Source organism: Coturnix japonica, chromosome 12, assembly GCF_054131305.1.
Source record: "Coturnix japonica strain WE chromosome 12, WE-NBRP24, whole genome shotgun sequence".
In the NCBI taxonomy this organism is placed as follows: Eukaryota; Metazoa; Chordata; class Aves; order Galliformes; family Phasianidae; genus Coturnix; species Coturnix japonica.
Genome location: NC_140674.1, coordinates 17,724,959 through 17,742,918, shown reverse-complemented (window position 1 = coordinate 17,742,918; position 17,960 = coordinate 17,724,959). Strand labels below are relative to the sequence as shown.

Sequence of the window (17,960 nt, the reverse complement as noted above, 5' to 3'; positions counted from 1 at the left end):
TTACTTTTCCAGCTGGGCTACAAGAATTGGTTCTTCTAATAGTTATTGAATGTTTGCTTTTCTGGAAAGTGCTCAGAACCTGTTAACACCTTGTTTGAAAGTGTGTTTGCCCATCACCAGCTTGTTGACGTGTATTCTGAAGGAAAGGTTATTACAGAAATTAGAAATACTCAGCAGTTAAGCCAATGCATGTGCTTGAATGAAGAGATTTTAGGTGATAAGCCTGGAACTTAGCATCAATAATTGTGAGTTGAAATGAATGTAAATATTTCTAAGACAGACTTTAATGTTGTTGTATTTTCTGATAATCAAAGTTTGTCTCATGGGGTGAAAATAGTTGAGCAGTGCTAGGGAGGATTTTTACTACCAGAGCTGCCTTTAAACTATGTCTTCATGGAATGTCATGTGAGCAGTTCATTATCTTTAGACATCTTGTTTCAAAGGGCAGTTTAATGCTGGCAAAAATAGAAAAAAAAAAAAAAATAGGCAATTTGAATTAGTGTAAAGCTGATGCAACTCTATGAAGACTTAAAAGGGAAAAAAGGATTTATGTAACAAGTAGTAGTGGTATCCTTAATATAATGAATGTTTTTACATTTTCCATTAAGTAGTGATGCAAAAGCAATCTTGCTGTTTGTAACCCTGAATTGGCTTTCTTATCACTTTCTTAAAGAGTTGTAAGTGCAAAGATTACTTCTCATTGCTAATCTATCATCAAAGAAAAGCAATTAATAGATGAACACAGAAGATTCTATTTATGTTGGTTTTCTCCTTGTCTCATTTACTAAGATGTTGCATGAGAAATTGCTTATCTGAAGAAGTATTCTGTGTTTTTTTGTATATCCCAGTGCTGCACTGGGAACCGGTGGTATGAATATCGTACTCACTTCTGTGTCACACTGGTCATTGCATGACCTTGCAGCATAATATTTTGTTTCGCTTGAGCTTTTATTTGTTTGTGGCTGGTAGTTTGGTTTGTGAGGGGTGTTTTGTTTTGTTTTGTTTTGTTTTTCCTGGAGGATAAAGCAGTGAATGCTTTAAAGGCTTTTACTGAATGTTCTGTCTCAAGAGAAACAGTGGTGTAACAGAAATTGATTGATCACGAGTTACATTGTATTTCTTTTTCATTCATCATTTAACTACAGTATTCTAAGTTTATGTCATTTAGAAGTCAGTTCAGTGTAGTTCTGTGAGCTGTAAGTGGTGCTAAATCTTTTCAGTGGGGCCATTAGAGAGAACTGTATTTGCTTTTAACATACAAGGTTTTGAAAGATAAAGATTCTTTCCTTACCTTCCCCAAGAAATTGTCAGAGAGATAAAAATGACCTCATGAATTGCCCATATGAATTTACTGTGGCTGCTGTCCGTGACCCAGCTGGTGAGAAGAATGATGGGGAGCAATAGTGTTGCTCCCGTATCTTTCTTAACCACTTTTGGTCTTCCTTTCCTAATCACTGCATAAGAAATCTTTATGACAATAACTCAAGCGTATTTTTTAGTTTTGATATTTTTCTCTCCTTCTTTGTGGCAAGGCAAGGCCGTAACTTTGGATGGATGTTCTGGAACTAATTGTATACCAGTGTTATTGCTTTTTTTGTTGGGATTTTTTTCTTTTTGCAACTCTTGGCGAATGGACAATTTTGTAGTGCTTTGTGATTGCCAGACTAATACAGCTGCCACCCCTGTTTTCATCAAGTACTGCAACCTTGGACCTCCTTTGTGTAGCTCTTTCTACTATTTCATTTTGGTGAAATGGGCTATTTAGCAGGTCACAGGAGAAGCCAAAGCCCTGATTTACTGATGTGCTGAATAATAGTAAGAAAGGACCTTAGTAGGAAAAAAAAAAAAAAAATAAGAAAAAGAAAAAAAAAAAAGTTGCAAATGTTGACTTTAACAGATGCTGTATTTTTGTGTAGATTTTCTGCAGTTGTACTTTGCCCAAGTTATACATAAAAGGGCATTTTTCTTCACTGCATATTCTACAATAGACCCTGGTGTTCAGTAGAAAAGATATACCGAGGTTTGTTCTGTGTCACACAGTGAAAAATGTGTAAAATCTTCCATTTTCAGAAATGTCAACCTTGAAAAAATGGAATCTAGCCAAATTTTTGAGAATTTCTGATATTGATAATTTATGAAGATTTTTTTATTGCTAAGGTTTTCAATTATTTCTTTAATATTTACTATTTTCAAAATAGCTTTATACACTGGAAAGTGTTATTTATGATCATTTGTTTTATCATTTCTGGCTTGTGACTGTTTTTCTTATAAGAAAGATAAATAAGTTCATTTTCATGTATCGATTTACTTAAAGGGATGCTAAATGAGTAAACTATAAATGGAACTAAAATATTCATCCACCAATTAATAATCTGTAGTTTTTCTTGTTGATATATAGATATCCCTGAGGCTTACATATAGCATACTATGTATCATATGTTCCATTTGAAATCATAACATTAAATAAACAAAAAATAAAAATACCTAACAATTGTTTTATACAATATCTAAGGAGTCTGTTATCATGCCCAAGGCATTTTAAATACATTAAACCCTGTCACATTGTAATAGCCCAGGAAATATACCCCATGAGCTGAGAATATGTACTATATTCTTGAAAAAAATGTGACTTTTCATAGAAGTTCTCAGGACAATAATTGTGAGAATAATAAAATAATTGAAGATGATTTTTTTTGCACAGGTCTGATGAAGGCAGTTGTGTTTTAACAACCCAACAGATGCCCTGAAATGCAATTACTTGAGGCAGCAAATGTGCCTTAATTAAAAATGTACAGCTGATTGTTATGCGGATTGTGAGAACATCTGCTAATATCTTGATAGATTGTATGTAGCATCACCACAAACAGAGCTAGTGAAGTCTAAATCCTGCTTTTTGTCTTGGAGATGGTTGACCAGAGCACGACTTGGACTGTTTGCATTTTAACTTTGCTGTCTTAGAGTACTGGAAAACGTACTCAGGGAGCCCAAGCATGTCCCAGGTATGGGCTGCATTTCTTATACAAGTTGAGAGAATCAAAGGTTACAAGTTGGAATTGTATTTGATGCAGCAGATGGGGTGTTATGCTTGTAGTTTCCCTTTCTCTTTACTTATTATTCTTTCTAGTTATTATTTGGCAATTTGAAAAAGCAGATCTTTTTTCCCCAGTTGCTCCTTGCCTTTTAGACATCAACAACTCTGGTGATATGGAGTCATTTTATACCCAAAGCTTACTTCATTTGGAGAACTGTCTGTGGAAACCACTCATATTATTATATAATTATGTGGAATTAATGTAGAAGCTGAGCGAATAATGGCTATGACACTTAGAATCCCCAGGAGTAGTTGTAGCAAACAGCTATGTTGAATCAAATGTACAAGACTGTACTCATTCCTCACTTTTAGGTGCATGCAATACACAGACCTCTCCTGCTTGCTGTATCTAGCAGTGTAGAACATCTTGTATTCACTCTTCAGTTTTTCAGGATATCAATCACTTCTGTTAGCAGATCTAGCACTAGAATCTGGAGATCCATTTCCCAAGGTTAAGGTACAAGTTGTTTTCCTTTCCCATACTCCCATGCTCTCACTGGACTTGCCACTACTCCTTAGATGTGGGGGCTTCCCTTCCTGACAGAGGACAGTCTTTACCTGAGAAAAATGTTTCTGGTATTTGTGCCTCATATGCTGTGCAGGTCAGTGATGGAGACTGGTTGCTATGGTTTTCTGTAAGTGAAGTGCTGTGGATGGGAAAACAGTATTTACAAATTACTTGTGCTGGCATTACGGCAGTTTTCTAGAGAAAGCAGAACAAAACAAAAGGGAATTGCATACGGTTTACTCAAGACTGTGGCTGTATTAAATGTTTTGGGGGGGTTAAAGTTACAGAGGATGCATAAAATATAACCCAGAGTCTAATCAATTTATTCCTGAAGATTTACCAAGATTGTAATTATATACTTGTGTAATTGTATTTTGTATGATAGATCTTCAGCTTAATTCTCTCTGTAACAGAGTCTAAACCTAGTCTAAAGTAGCTATAAACATCATCAGAAACAACTGTTTCAGTATGAACAAGAAAATGCAATTGGCTTTTGGAGGCCACTCATCTGGACATTTATCCAGAACGTTTCCTTGTTTTAGTGTTTACTGAATATTTAATGATGCTTATGATGGACACAGTGCTCCTCTCACAATTATTTTAAAGTGAGTATTATTTCTTGTAGATGTAGGAATACAACAGCAATATAAAAGACTTATAAAAGATCTGCTCATCAAATAATGAAACTTAATTTTTCTGGACTGTAAATAATTTAATTATTTTGTTTCTGGAATAAATTAAGTAAAGCTTACTGAGTCCAAACAGCCGTTATTTCTAGGAAATTGTAGTTCAATTTCATTTTTAATTAGATTGAACGTTGTGAATTTCTTAGCGGTGGTAAGCAAGATCTGACAATGAAGTATGCACTCAATTTCTATTAAAAGTTCCTAAAGTCTGGTACAGGGAACAAACAGTATATCTGGCTTATATTTAATTGTCCAAGTACCCTGTTCGGGGGAAAAAAAAAAAAAAAAAAAGAAAAATAAATCTTTTTAAAAAGCAACTGATATGTAACAAATAGCTTTTCTTTGATAGAACTGTATTGAACATGAGCAGACAGCAAAAGGAGAAAGTATGGGACAACACAGCTAGTTTATTATAAGCTTAGTACCACATTCAAGACCATGTTGTTAGAAATGTTGCTGTGCAAGGACAGCAAATCAAACTACTTTTGGGTTCAGAGGTTGTGGGGGGATCGGGGAAATTTTCAAGAGGCTTTTCCTCAGCTGTGACATATGTCTTAAAGGTTGGCATACATAAGGACTGTGACTCAGATTTATGCAATAATGCTTGCAAACTCTCGATCTGGACTGAGATCTGCCAAGTTATAATAGCTATACTTTATTCCTTTTGTTGGTCTTGGAGGTTATCCCATCTTTGTGCCATCGAAGCTGCTGTTCTTTGCACACGTACTATGATTCCAAATGCTGCTTGCCAGTCTTGGGCTTTCTTTTGTTTCCTTTTCATTTGCTTCTATGTAGCATATTATGCGTGTTCATACAATGTGTCCGGGCTTCTGTGCAAAATGTGGATAGTCTTGGGTGAGGTTGTCAGTCTGCTGCTTTTAAATACAGCATAGCTCAGAGGAAGCTTATGACTCTTTGGTGAATGGTATCTGTAGATATGAGGAAGAATTTCCAGCAGGGATTCAAACTAACCACAGTATAACATGTGAGATGTGTTAGAATATGTTCTTGTGGCTGTATTTTGGCTTGTGTGTCTGTTTTGCCTCAGATGATGAAATGGGTCAGCTCTACATTCAGTAATGGCAAACTACTATGTGAGAAATATCTCTCAAATCTTTAAGCATAAAAATGATAACATTCTGAAAATGTTGAATGACTGTTTCAGTTTGGAAAGTGATGACTAAAAATGTCTTAGATGTCAGATTCTTTCCGCAAAGAATGACAATTCATGTTATCATTACTTAGACAGTAAGTACATTGACGTTTTAAGGTCTTGCCACAATGCAAAGCATCATGGTTTTGTATTGTTCATGTATGTGACAACGTATTTTAGTAACACTTTGTTTAATTCCAGTGCAGTACATTTTCTACTTTCAAAAACCTTTATGGGAATATCCTGTCATTTATGAGATCCTGTTGCTTGCATTTTAAGGTCTTTGCAGTTTTTTTGCAGCTAAATTCTTTTCCTAGTCCTGTTAGTTCAATACAGAAATAGTGTCATTTCTTAGACAAGGGCAGTGCTTGAGCTGAACTGGAAAAACAGTTCTTTTCATCATCCCCATGGAGTCAGACATTGAACTGGTAATGTGCTCCATCTCATTTACTACCTTAATGCTGTACCTTGAGGATGGATCACTAAAAACTGATACCCTTTCAATTGGTATTTTCTCGCTGAATTCTTTTCACTATTTCTTGTACCTCTGTGATAGAAAATGTGAGTGTGATTAAACATTGAGTAGTATTCAAAAAGAAAGCTGAAGCCAAAGTGGACCTTTGCTTCCTTTCTTGTTAGAAATAAAGAATTTGGAAGAGTTGTACAAAAATGTAGATGTGTATCTATTTATTTTTCTGCTGTGAATCTTGATTGCAGCACCATATCTCCCATATAGCCTGTATTGTCATAGGTAATTGAGAGGACAGTGGCATCTAATTAAATCTGCAGTATGCAAAGTCCTATTTTTCTTCTCAAGCAATCTGTTTCAGAAATAGAAATGCATTGTGTCAGTGAGGTCTTCCAACAGTTTAAATGGCCCTTTACCCTTGCCTGGTAATTTTACATGCTGCCAATTAGTAAAATGAGATGGGATTTCCTTTCAGAGCCTCATGATTTTAATTGGAACTTCAGTAGAAAAGAATAATTAATAACTTGTAACCTGTCCAGCTACTAAAGCTATGTCTCAAATTACTGAACCATGTATTTTGCATGTTGGTCTATCAATTGAAAAATGGACTAGTTAAAAACTGGTTAGTTATTTCTGTGATTAATGCTGATCACTGCCTGTAAGTATAATGGCAATTGGAAATGCAGCTCCTGCTATTCATAATACTTATGAGTTAGTGTGATTTTAAATGGGGAGCAGTTTGTTCAGTTTCAGGAAAAACTGAAGCCTATGCCTTATGTTGTTCTGGGTGCTTACACAGATTAATGCCAAGAAATGCTAACTTCCTTTTGCATTTGATGCATTTTCTACTTCTTCCCCTATTGAAGGAGCAATCAATTCTTGGAAACAGCTCCAAGTTATTTGAATATGATACAATTGTCTTATTCCAATTATAAGCACTGTACTTCAAATATAAACATGATGATGAGCGTACTGTAAAATAGAGAGCTATGCTTGTAACATGTCAAACATAGGTATCTTGGTCTGTCAGAATTTATTTTGTAGTATGAAATGTGACTTTCAGTTTTCTCAGAATTCCTCTAACCTGTTTTGCCTCCCATGTTTTGCAAATTTTCTCATTCCCGGCCTGTTAATTTTCTGTAGAAATCTCTTCTACTAGACATCTTTCTTCTGTAATGCTTAATGAGTGCATGTATGTTGTCTTTTATATTTCCTTGTTGTCTTCTCTCTTATTCAGAAATAAGATTATATAAAGTGTACTGTATTGTAGTATCAATTATTTTTTCCACTTTATTTTTTGTTTGCACACATACTCATATATTGTGCCTATGAATATAAAACCACTTTCTGTGAGTGTTGTTGATGACTACCTGGAATAATAGTTAAATCGTATAGGTTTTTATTTTATGAATGTGTTTGGGTATGTAATCTTCAAGCTACCAACACGAGTGGCAGTCTCCCATTGTATGGTTGTACTTGCTTCAGTTCTGACTTACATGGGAGCCTCCTTCAGAGACACTGTGAGGATACAGTAGAAAGGCCTTCAAAAATATGTGGCTAGTTTTAATGTTGAGCCTAATACTGTCTATTAATGTAAGTATCTATGTATATTAGTGAGGATACAATCAACGAATACTCTTCCAATAGTATAAAATATACGTATTTGAATGTGTTCTAAAGTTTAGTGCCCACATTTTTTAGCATGGTGTGCTAAAAGTCTTTTTGAAATATAGACTTTTAAATTCTGCCAGATTAGTAATGAAAACATTTGAGAACCAGGTAATAGAGGAACCTCTAAATATTAGTTAGCAAAAAATGTATACTATTTTAGTTGCTGATACTTTTTAATCATTACATACTGATTGAAAAACTGTAAAGTTATAATAATACAGTTGAAAGCAGAATTAGATAAATCTAATAAGAAAATGTCAGTGGATTATTGTGAACCATACTGGGAAATGTAGCAGAAGGAACCTATGGTAAAATCATGAGATCTGGTTCATTTTTCTCTGTTGCTAGTTTGATTTATTGCATGCTAAAAAACTCATCAGTGTATATATAAGCCTTGAAGTGCACTTGAAAGGTGTTGTATTTAATGAGTTCTTAATGCATCACCCTGAAGTTCTGTATAGAATGGCTTTCCTTGGTAAATTTGTTCCTGCATTCAGGTCATTGGGGTAACCCACTGATTCACTCAAGTATGTGCTTGCTTCAGGTAAGAGAATACATTAATGCCAGCCATGTGGAGTAGTGGCACCCTGCTTCGTGCATTTTTATCCAGCAGTCATGCCCAACTTCTTGTTTTTTTTAACCTATCTGCCAGTACCTTTGTGGCCAAAGCCAAGTGGTAAAACTTGCCTCAAAAGTGCAGTACTGACCTGATCTCTGTTACATACATGCCAATATAAGACTAGAGATGTATGAAAGAATATTGGATATGGATGTATAAAAGGAAAAGGCAACAGTTATTTTTAGTCCTGACAGTTCATTTATCTGTGATGCATCTTCCTCCTCTTATTGTATGGTTTCTCAGACCTAACAGTAGCCATTTGCAAAGTCATCAGTGGAGCATAGTGAGTAGTAAGATAATCCTTAAAAGCTGGAATTACTTCTGTCTGAAGAATTAATGTAGTTCTGTGCCATTGTTGTAATTTTCAGTCAGTTCGAAATATGCAGTGCTTTACACAGAAAATTCATTTTGTATCATGGAGATATTTCCACATCACAATTCAGTTTCATGCAATTCACAAGGAAATCGATTTATTTCTCAGCTCTCTGTCAAAGAGAGCTTAATTTTTTTTTTCAGTCAGAATTGGTCTTTATAGGCTGCTTTAAGCTTTGGTGGGTGCTTAGGTGCTTTCATCCTTGACTTCTGGGGAGGTTTGTCTGATTTGCTACCCCAGATCTATAGATTTTTTGAAAGGTTAATTACCATTACCACTCATGCTGAGATGTTCTAATGAAACAGAGTAAATGCTCTATGTCTGACAGGAGGCAGACTCTAAGGCTTGGGTAGGCTACACTATTATATTTTTTTAATGGACAGTAAACTCCTCTTTTTTTTTTTCACTTTACTGGAGAGTAACTGTATCTCAAAATCCTATGCAAGCCTGATGTCTGTGTCCTTGAAGAGGTAAACTGACCAGAAATGTCACACTGCTAATAGTAAGAAAAGTTGCTTGGTAGTTGTTAAGGAGATTAGTTTCAACACCAAGGCATTTTCAAGATCATACTTGTAACACATAAAAATATAAAAAGATTTGAAATCTAAGCAAGTGTCCAGGGTGTAGAGAGAAAGTTGACTCCATTCACATTTCTTTGTATATGTTGCCTAGTTATGCCTCATCTGAATATAATCTCCAGCTCACTAAACTTGTCTGACAGCGTCGCAGTAAAAATGTGAAGATCTAACATCTGCAGATCTCAAATGTGATCATTAGTGCTGTTTCCTCAACATGTTACGTCATTCATAAGTAAGAATTCTTGATGTCATTATCCTTTGAAAATACTTCTTACATGAATTGGGAAACTTGATGATGAATCAGTCTTGGCTTTTGATTTTGTCTTTTCAAAGGAAAGCTGTGTTATTTATGTCAAGCATTTTGGAAATGACACCTGTTTTTAATCTGTGCTGACACTAAAGTGAAAGCCTGATGCACTATAGAGCCCCCTATCACAACAGTAATTAAAGTAATAAACTTTTCTGATATTTTCTCTTAATAGTTACTCCTGTTTTCTCTCCTCAGCTTTCTTTGTTAGAAGACATAGGGTTTGGTGGTGTTCTTCTTTATGTTGATCCTTGTGATTTACCAAAGACAGATCCTGCAGATAAAGCTTTTATGGTTTCCTTGAATAATGGAGGAGATCCATCGACACCTGGCTATGCCAGTATTGGTAAGTACTGTTTGAGGCATATTCAGTTAATAAACATTTTAATTTTGCACAGATTCTATGTATAGAAATTAAAAATCTAAATGAAATCTTACCTGAATGGAAACCTTTGATAAAGGAACATTGTATAATGCAGCATGGCTCAGAAGTGCTTTACTCCAAATTCTTGGCAAAGTCTGCACGTTGAGTAATTTATTTGTTTCTATTTTTATTGATATATTTGTGTAGTATATTATTTGTCTGTTTGTTTTTATTCTATGAAAAAAAAAGAGCTGTGAATTACTTCTCCAGTGGTATCTTAGCAAGTTGCATGGCTCTTGTTCCTACTGAAAGAAGTATCTTTCCCTTCATTTTCTCTTACCCTTTCATGGTATTGGTAATAGAAAGCTATGGTCAGTAAGTGCAAGTTCAGTAGTCTAATGTAATAAGAGATATAAATTTTAAAAGATTTAAGAACTGCATTTACATCTCAGCACAATTACACTTGAGCGTATATTCTCTTTAAGCTGTATCTCAGTTCTGCCTGTATAGACTTTTACTTCAAATGTTTACATTAAAAAAATGTTCGTTAGAATTGGGGGATGGGTGGGAGCTGGACAAACTGAGTTATTTCAGAATAATCTAGTGTTTTTACATGTTTAACGGTTTGGTGGTGGTGGTTGGTTTTGTTGTGCGTTTTTGGTATATTTTTTAACCTTTCTGCTAACAATTACGAGATTTGATTAGTAAGCACTAATTTAATCTCCCTTCTGGCAGTTTAGTGGCTGTGTGTTCTGCCTGTATGCTACCTGTTCAACTTTACAGTCTTTTTTATTATCTATCTAATTGGAAATGTATTCAGCAGAAGTCTATGAGTTTGTGACAAGGCTTTATCAAGAGTATTTAGTCCAGTTACTTGCTCAGACATCTCAAGTCTGACTTGAATTGGCACTAAATCGACTGATGCAATGCTGAAATACTTTAGGACTAGTATGGCAGAAAATAGAAATATTTGCCTGGTTGTCAAAGAAGGGTGTTAGCTATTCACAGCATGAATGCCTTGACAGCTCTGTGGGAAAGCAATTGCACATTTTCTTGGTGTCTCAGTGTACTTGACCTAGTCTTCTTAAAAGTGTCCTGGGAGATATGGAGGTAAATGTATCAGTCTTCAATCTTTATTCTTGCTCATTTTGCAGAGCTATTTGAAAAATTGCTGTTTGTTTATCTATGTGGCTGACTCCTTAATGTTTTATTTACCCTACATGAAAAGAAAAGCTAATTAAAGCAGATATAGCAGCATGAATATTCCACTTCAGTGTCTAAACACTTGTGCATTGGTTTGCTGTCAGTAAATTGTCTTCCTGACTGCATGTATTCTAGGCTGTACTATGAGAAAAAGAAGCTTGATTATATAGAAAGTCATGATATCCTTTTAAGTATATTATTAGTTTACCACTAGAACCATTAACATGGCTTATCTGTGTTTTTAAATCACTGACCACTATTCACAAGCAGAAATAGGCTGTCAGATTCCTATAATCATTTCTGTTTTGGTCATTGATTGCAATAATGCTCTGGAAAGAACTCAAAGGTACACTTGGAGAAAGTTGTGGTTTTTTTCAGTCCTGTCACTGGAAGGTAGATCAGGTGGAAGTAATTTGTCTTTTTTCATGATGATTTTCTTCACTTAATAAATTTGGTTAGAGGCAACCTAAGCCTGGTATAAATACAAAGACGTCTGGAGCACAGAATTTCGCCTGAAGGATGCAATGGCCCATGAGGTGGTTAAACAGACAACATGTAGTTTGAATGTGCCAGATACCCAGGGTTGCCCATAATCACTATGATGCACAGAGTTCAAGGTGCACCACAAGAAATTACATTGGAAGCTCCTGCTTAAGTTATTGGCATGGCTTTGATACCATCTGCATTTCACATGTTGCCAAAGTAACTGTTAATATTCCAGTCCTGGGTACTGCTCTAACGCCATTCTTCCTTTTGTTGAAAGTACCTAGCAATATAAGCATTACTTAGTGAATGACGTATTCTTTGTGATAACCATCAATTTACTAAACAATGATAGTAAATAGTCTTGTGCTAGGTGAATAAAATGCAAGAGACTTCTATTTCTATACTTCTGCCTTCTGTTTCTCAAACTCTTGTAGTCAGAAAACAGATTTTTCTGTGACTTCAGAATATTTGACTGCTCCAATCTTTTTTCCTAGAAAAAAAAATTCTTCAGGACATGATAAAGCTTGGAGAGATCTCTTAAAGTTAAGAACGTTTTGAAATGGAGCTTGTGTAATAATTCAGATTAGACTTTGGACCTTCCATAATTTAGATCAAATCTTCTATTTAGTAAAGATTAAATGCTGTACTGCTCCATATGGATTATTTTAGGATGCACAGAAATAGCTTGGTGGGTTAGAGATTAATACTGCATATGAATTGAATGATTTCTTTGATCTCTGTTTGATAAACTGAAAACAGTACTGATATGAAAAATCAAAAGAATTTATGCAAAAGATTTTGCAGCCTTGTTTGGTAATTTGATTCTCTTGTTCTTAAGACTTTCCCAATCCTATGAATCTTAAAACAATCACATGAGTGTCTGTTAGCATTGTTCTCTCTTCCTGACACTGATTTCCTAAAGCCTTGCACCTCCATTTTAAGAAATCTTTCTTCTGTTTTGCTGCTTTTGAAATGAAACTCTTCTACGGCTGTAACTCAGCAAATTATTCATACATGAATAAGCTTGAAAGGGAGGTTAGACTGCAAAGCAAAAGTATCCTGAAAACAAAGTTTAGAATAATGGCATAAGACTTGGGTGTCTTTCCCCACTTCCATTTTTTTGTTTTAATCTATGTTGAAGTTCTGAGTGCTGCAATTCCTTTCATCTACCTGTGTATGGCAGAGACGCATTAGGTTTCTTCATTTCTGTATTTAAGAACCAGTTTAAATCAAAGTTTCATCACAGAAAGTGATTCAGTAAACGGAAATATGGATAGAACATATTTGTCTGTCCTGGTATGTAAATAGAAATGTGTAATTGTGATGAGCTTTAAGAGCCCTGTCCCTAACATAGGGTGCCTTATAATGGGAGATCCCTATCAGTGTAGATATGGAATAGAAGTTATTTCAGGAAGAATTCCTTCAGCATCACGGTAAATACTGTGAGCTTCAAAATGGTATAATACAGGATCTCTGAAATATAATCTCAGATTATTAGCTATTGTTTCAATTTTCTTGTAGTTTTAGAGATCTATTAGGTGGAAATTATTACAGAAAGGCAAATGGTATGATTAGAAATTATTATTTGGTAGTAGTCAGTGCTTCAAATCACTACAAACATCTGACCATGTGAGCAACAATACAGAGACTAGGTAGAAAGGTTAATGTAATTACTGTGAGCATTCCTCACACATTTCTAATAGGGAATTAAGGAATAAGTGGATTCTTGATCCCATGCTTCAGGGTTAGAATGGGACCTTGAGAAAACTGATCTAGTGACAGGTGTTGGAGACAGGGTTGGGTATAGGCGGTCTTTCGTGGTTCCTTCCAACACAAAACATTCTTGTGATTCTGTTCACAAGTATTCATTATGTGCAGTCATTTCTAGTCAAAGACAATATTCAATATGTTTAATGGTTGCCTTTTTAATGTTGTAAAGTATCAGGGTTTGGGTTTTTTGTGATGTGCTTTAAAAACATGCACAGAACTCAGAGTGGGATAAAAGGTCAAGAACAAACCCCTGCTGCAGAATTGAGGTTGTGAGATGTAAGTTTACCAGGTCAGTCGGGAGAACAGTTCCACACAGACTAAGTCATTAGGAGAATAATTTCACTTTATAATGAAGGGGAAAATCATGTTGTAGTTCAGCTTTAGAAGTGCTATGAAGTCTGGAAAAGGCAGTGAATGTGGTGAGGTGGTACAGTGATTGGGCAAGTAATGTTTTTTAAGATAATTGTTCAGTAGAAACTGAATAAAATAAGTGGTGCTAGTTGTTTGAGAAATCATTAGGAATACTCAGAGTATGGGATTTTAAATTCTTAAAATGAAAATCTGAACTATGTGTATTGGGTGGAATTGGCAAGGGGATTTGGGGGAGAAAGCTCAGGTACACATAGCAGTCTTGGTGAAATGAGGTCAAGGGCTGTCCTGTACCAGACTCAGCTCATTCCAGCTGGCACCTCCGTAGCCCCCTGCATGCCACAGCTGAGCCCATCTGTGATCTTGGTGGCATCTCTGTGAAACCATATTTGATATTGATATTTTACTGCAAAACTTAAAGAACGATACATATGCATCAGAAAGCTCTTGGCATTTTGCCCTTTTGTAATGTGTATTTCTAATTGAGCCAATTCTTCTGTAGTGAATACAGGGTGCTATTTAGAGTATGAGTTAGTACATCGTGTGACAGGAATGGGTTTTTTAGTCAGCCTTGTGATTCTGTATATTTGTGTCCTTCCTGCCTTTTATCTAAGTTTGTCCTCATTGTCCTCTACTTTGTGCTATTTTACTCTTCTGAAGCAGCCAACTGCACTGAAGTTAAGACAAAGTGGAATGTTCTGTGACAATTTTCACCATGCATCTGCAACGAACGTTCTAAAATGTCTTATTGTAAATCATTACGATTTCTTACAAGATGTCCTCAGCCTTTGTTTGTCTGTTGTTTTAAAAGTCAAGCCTCAGATATGGAATAGTTTTTCTATTATTATTTTTTTGTTCTACTATTATTATTATTCTATTTATGTTATTATTCTTTTATTATTTTTTTTTCATTAAGAGGATTAAGGATTCTGCGTTCGTTTGGTTTTCCTTAAGGGCAGACTGAAGCTAGAAAAAAAGGAAAGTTTGCAGCCGCGTCTTTTAATTTCAGCATGTATGTGTATGTTTACGTATGTGCTTGATCAAATTGTTTTGTTTATGAGATAATCTTAGTGATTGCTGTAAACCCCAAGCATTTTATCATTACCAATTACAGTGCTCTATCTGATATACTGTATGTATTATCTATTACTGTCTATATGAGAAAATCTCAGCGCAATAGTGAGGTAAATCTTTGGGAAACACAGGATATTGAACTGTGAGAATAGAAAGTAATGGTTTCAGCAGGTTTTCAATATCTCCAACACATAGTTCATTCAAAAGGTGTTTGAATCCATGACGTGCCTCTTGAGACCTGGAAGGATAAAATAAAACAACTGAATTTGTACTAAGGCACCAAATAATACGGTCTGATTTTTTTGTTTTTTTTATCCCTGGCTTTCAGTTGGCTCTGCACGTACCTAAAACTGAGAATGTCAGTTGGCAATCAAGATAATTTTAGGCTCCCAAGTTTGAGTGTGTGGACTTGCATATTTTCTACATAGATATCGTTTTATCTTCTGCTGGTACTGCTTGAAATTTTAACTTGGAGCAGGAAAACAGCCTGAAAAGAAAATGCAGGAATATTATCAATTGTCTTACTGAGAAGGAGGGGGGAGATGTTATGGGGTGATAATCAGGTGTTAATGGTTACCAAAGAAGATACTTCAATAGCTTGCTTTCAATTTATGTAACTTCAGACTCTTTCAAATGCCGGACTGAGTTTATAAGAAACAGTTTGTCTCAGTTTCAAAAGGAAAATTATAAATTAAAGAAGAAAAAAAAGCAAATTTAGAAAAGTAACGGAATATGCAAGTGGTAAACACCAAATTGTGTGACAAAACATGCACTTTCTAGAAAGCAGACTTAGTTAAGAGGAAAACATATTGCTTCCATGTCACCTCTTTTGTAAGAATTCACACGTCTAGTTTCCCATCCAGATTATTTTCAAGCTTATGTTGGAGAGGACTCCACATTTCTGACATTTTAAACTACCAAACAGCCTTTACTACCTGCAGACCAGTGGCTCTAGTACAGCCACTTTCTCTCATCTAACAAAAATATCATTTTAAATGGTGTCCAGATTCAATTTTTGAAGCTCTATTACTCAAAAAGGAGGATTAGCATATTTAAATATTGTGTGCAATCATGATTAAAAATAATCTTTTCCTATCTTGATTGACAGCTAGCACAACGTGTATTTCAGCTCAACATAATATTGACCAAATGAGATATTAGTTTCAGTATATGCTTGTGAGACATGCAGTGCTGCTGTGTTGTGTACACACAAGTTTGGTGTACTAGCATTTGCTACAGCAGCATGCCTGCCTGCAGAGTCTAGCTGAAATCAGTTATTTACATGGGTTGAGAATCTGGGAAGGTGAACTGTTTTTGTAGCATCAGTCATTCCCTCTCTTACACATTCCTGTGCTTTCTTTTAATACTTAATGTCGTAGCCATTTTGAGTACCTTCATTGTGTTCAGTGTGGTTTGTTTGCTTACAGAATCCAATTAATGTAACATTGCTAGAGATTTTCATCCAGGAACATCTAGCAAATAGGCAAGAATTGTTAGCAGTAATTGTACACACAAAAAATCTGAGGTTATAGCTCAAAAAATAAATAAGTGAATTCCCATAGTGATAGCAATACTATGCACTTTAGTCCATTCTTTTTTTCTAGAGTGTCGTTGTATGAAACATAAGCCTAAAGAGATTGTAGGATTAATTATTTTAGAGCTACTTCAGTGACCTAGGCATGTCTTTCCTATTTCCTAATAGTGGAGCATCATTGCTATAATGATTTTCACATACTATATGCAGTATTGGCTATTTTATCCACCTGCTACCCCCATACACAAGATAGGATGTTACAAAGGAACTCTTAAATACTGGAAAACTAACACCTGCAAGTGCACTTGTATAGTATCAAGAACATCATGAACTCACTTGGCTGATTGTTCAAGTAATTGAAGGTGCAAATAGTTTTATAATTGAAATATTTCTGGTGGAGCAGACCAAACCATCGTTAATTCTGTATGATCTCCAATCCACCCCACTGCTAACCATATTCAGCAGCTGCATGAAAAAGATAATAGTACCTCATCCTACTTTCAGACAGGTAGAAACTCCCCCTGAAGAAATGGGATGTAAATGTGGAGAAGTATTTTTCATTTCATAAATGTGTGCTGTCATATTACATAGTATTGTTCTGCGAAACAGTAAAAGACAAAAGTAACTCATCCCAATGTGGTTTCAGGAAAAAAAAAAAAAAAACTGAAATGTTTGTCTTACACTTTCATTGTTTTCTTTTTACAGACTTGTATTGTTCTCTTACCTAAAGAGAGAGAGAAGGCTGAGCTGAGGGTGAAAAAAAAGGTTAAGAAAAGCTTTTGTGGTTTTTCAGTTGGTTGACTTTTGCCAGTTCAGCTTAATTAACCTCAGAATGGAGGCTAACCCCATCTCTTCACTCAATTCAAAGCTAGTATTTCTGCCTTTGGTTAAATTTATGTCTTCTAACTAGTGATCTCTTATGGTATTCTTCCCCCTCTATCATGCTTCTAAGTATCACAAGCTAAATAATCCACTGGTTGTTACTACCGTTTGGATATAGAAGGATAGTGGTAAATGAGGCTTCTTAGGTGTGACAGAGTGGAGATTCACCAAATGCATTTGGAGCAAGTTGGGTGTCATGCCCAGTGGTATACTGTGAATGTGAGGGCTTCCTCTGTTTGGTTACTCTCCTCTGGTGGCCTTCAGAAATGATATAACAAGGCACTGAAGAAAGGCTGCCCAAGCATACTCAGTATGACTGTAGATGCAACAACTCCTTTCTCTTTGCTAGATTCAAATAGTGTTGCTTGTAGAAAGTTGAAAGACTTTTATCTAAGGGACTGTATCAGTTTGGCTGCAAAGCGCTTTTCTCCCCTGCTAAAACAATTAAGATGCTGAGTAAAACTGAAATAAGTGTTGCAGCTAGAACTGGCCAGATGTGGGAGAATGTCTGTGACAAATGTGTTACACAAGAAGCTCATTGGGGACATGTCAGTGAAAGAGGCAGCCCCAGCTTACATAGCTGCTTTCTTCACTGCCTTATGAAGTAGTCCTCCATGCAGTGGCACCAGCCAGCATTTGCTGTGCAATGGGTACAGTTCCAGGATGAGGAACAGGCTGTCTGTTACCAGATACTTTTGTTATCTGACATGTTTTTCATGCACAAAACCAAGGTACAAGAATGATTTGAATAAACTTTTGAAACTTGCGTAACTGTTTCAATTTTAATTAGGACGAGTGTGTGAAACTCCCTATACTTCTTATG

The 17,960-nt window shown here is 35.6% G+C and overlaps 1 protein-coding gene across 18 annotated transcripts in view; it reads left to right on the top strand.

The window, feature by feature from the left end:
• The window catches only part of NAALADL2 (N-acetylated alpha-linked acidic dipeptidase like 2), a 338,435-nt gene that overhangs the window by 222,857 nt on the left and 97,618 nt on the right, over positions 1-17,960 (top strand). For all 18 annotated transcript variants that reach the window (XR_014933329.1, XR_014933328.1, XR_014933327.1 and 15 more), the window contains one exon: positions 9,654-9,801. Coding sequence is in view for 15 of the 18 variants with exons in the window: in XM_085513285.1 (XP_085369411.1) it covers positions 9,654-9,801 (148 nt within the window). In the remaining 3 variants the exon portion in view is untranslated. The remainder of the gene's footprint in view (positions 1-9,653; positions 9,802-17,960) is intronic.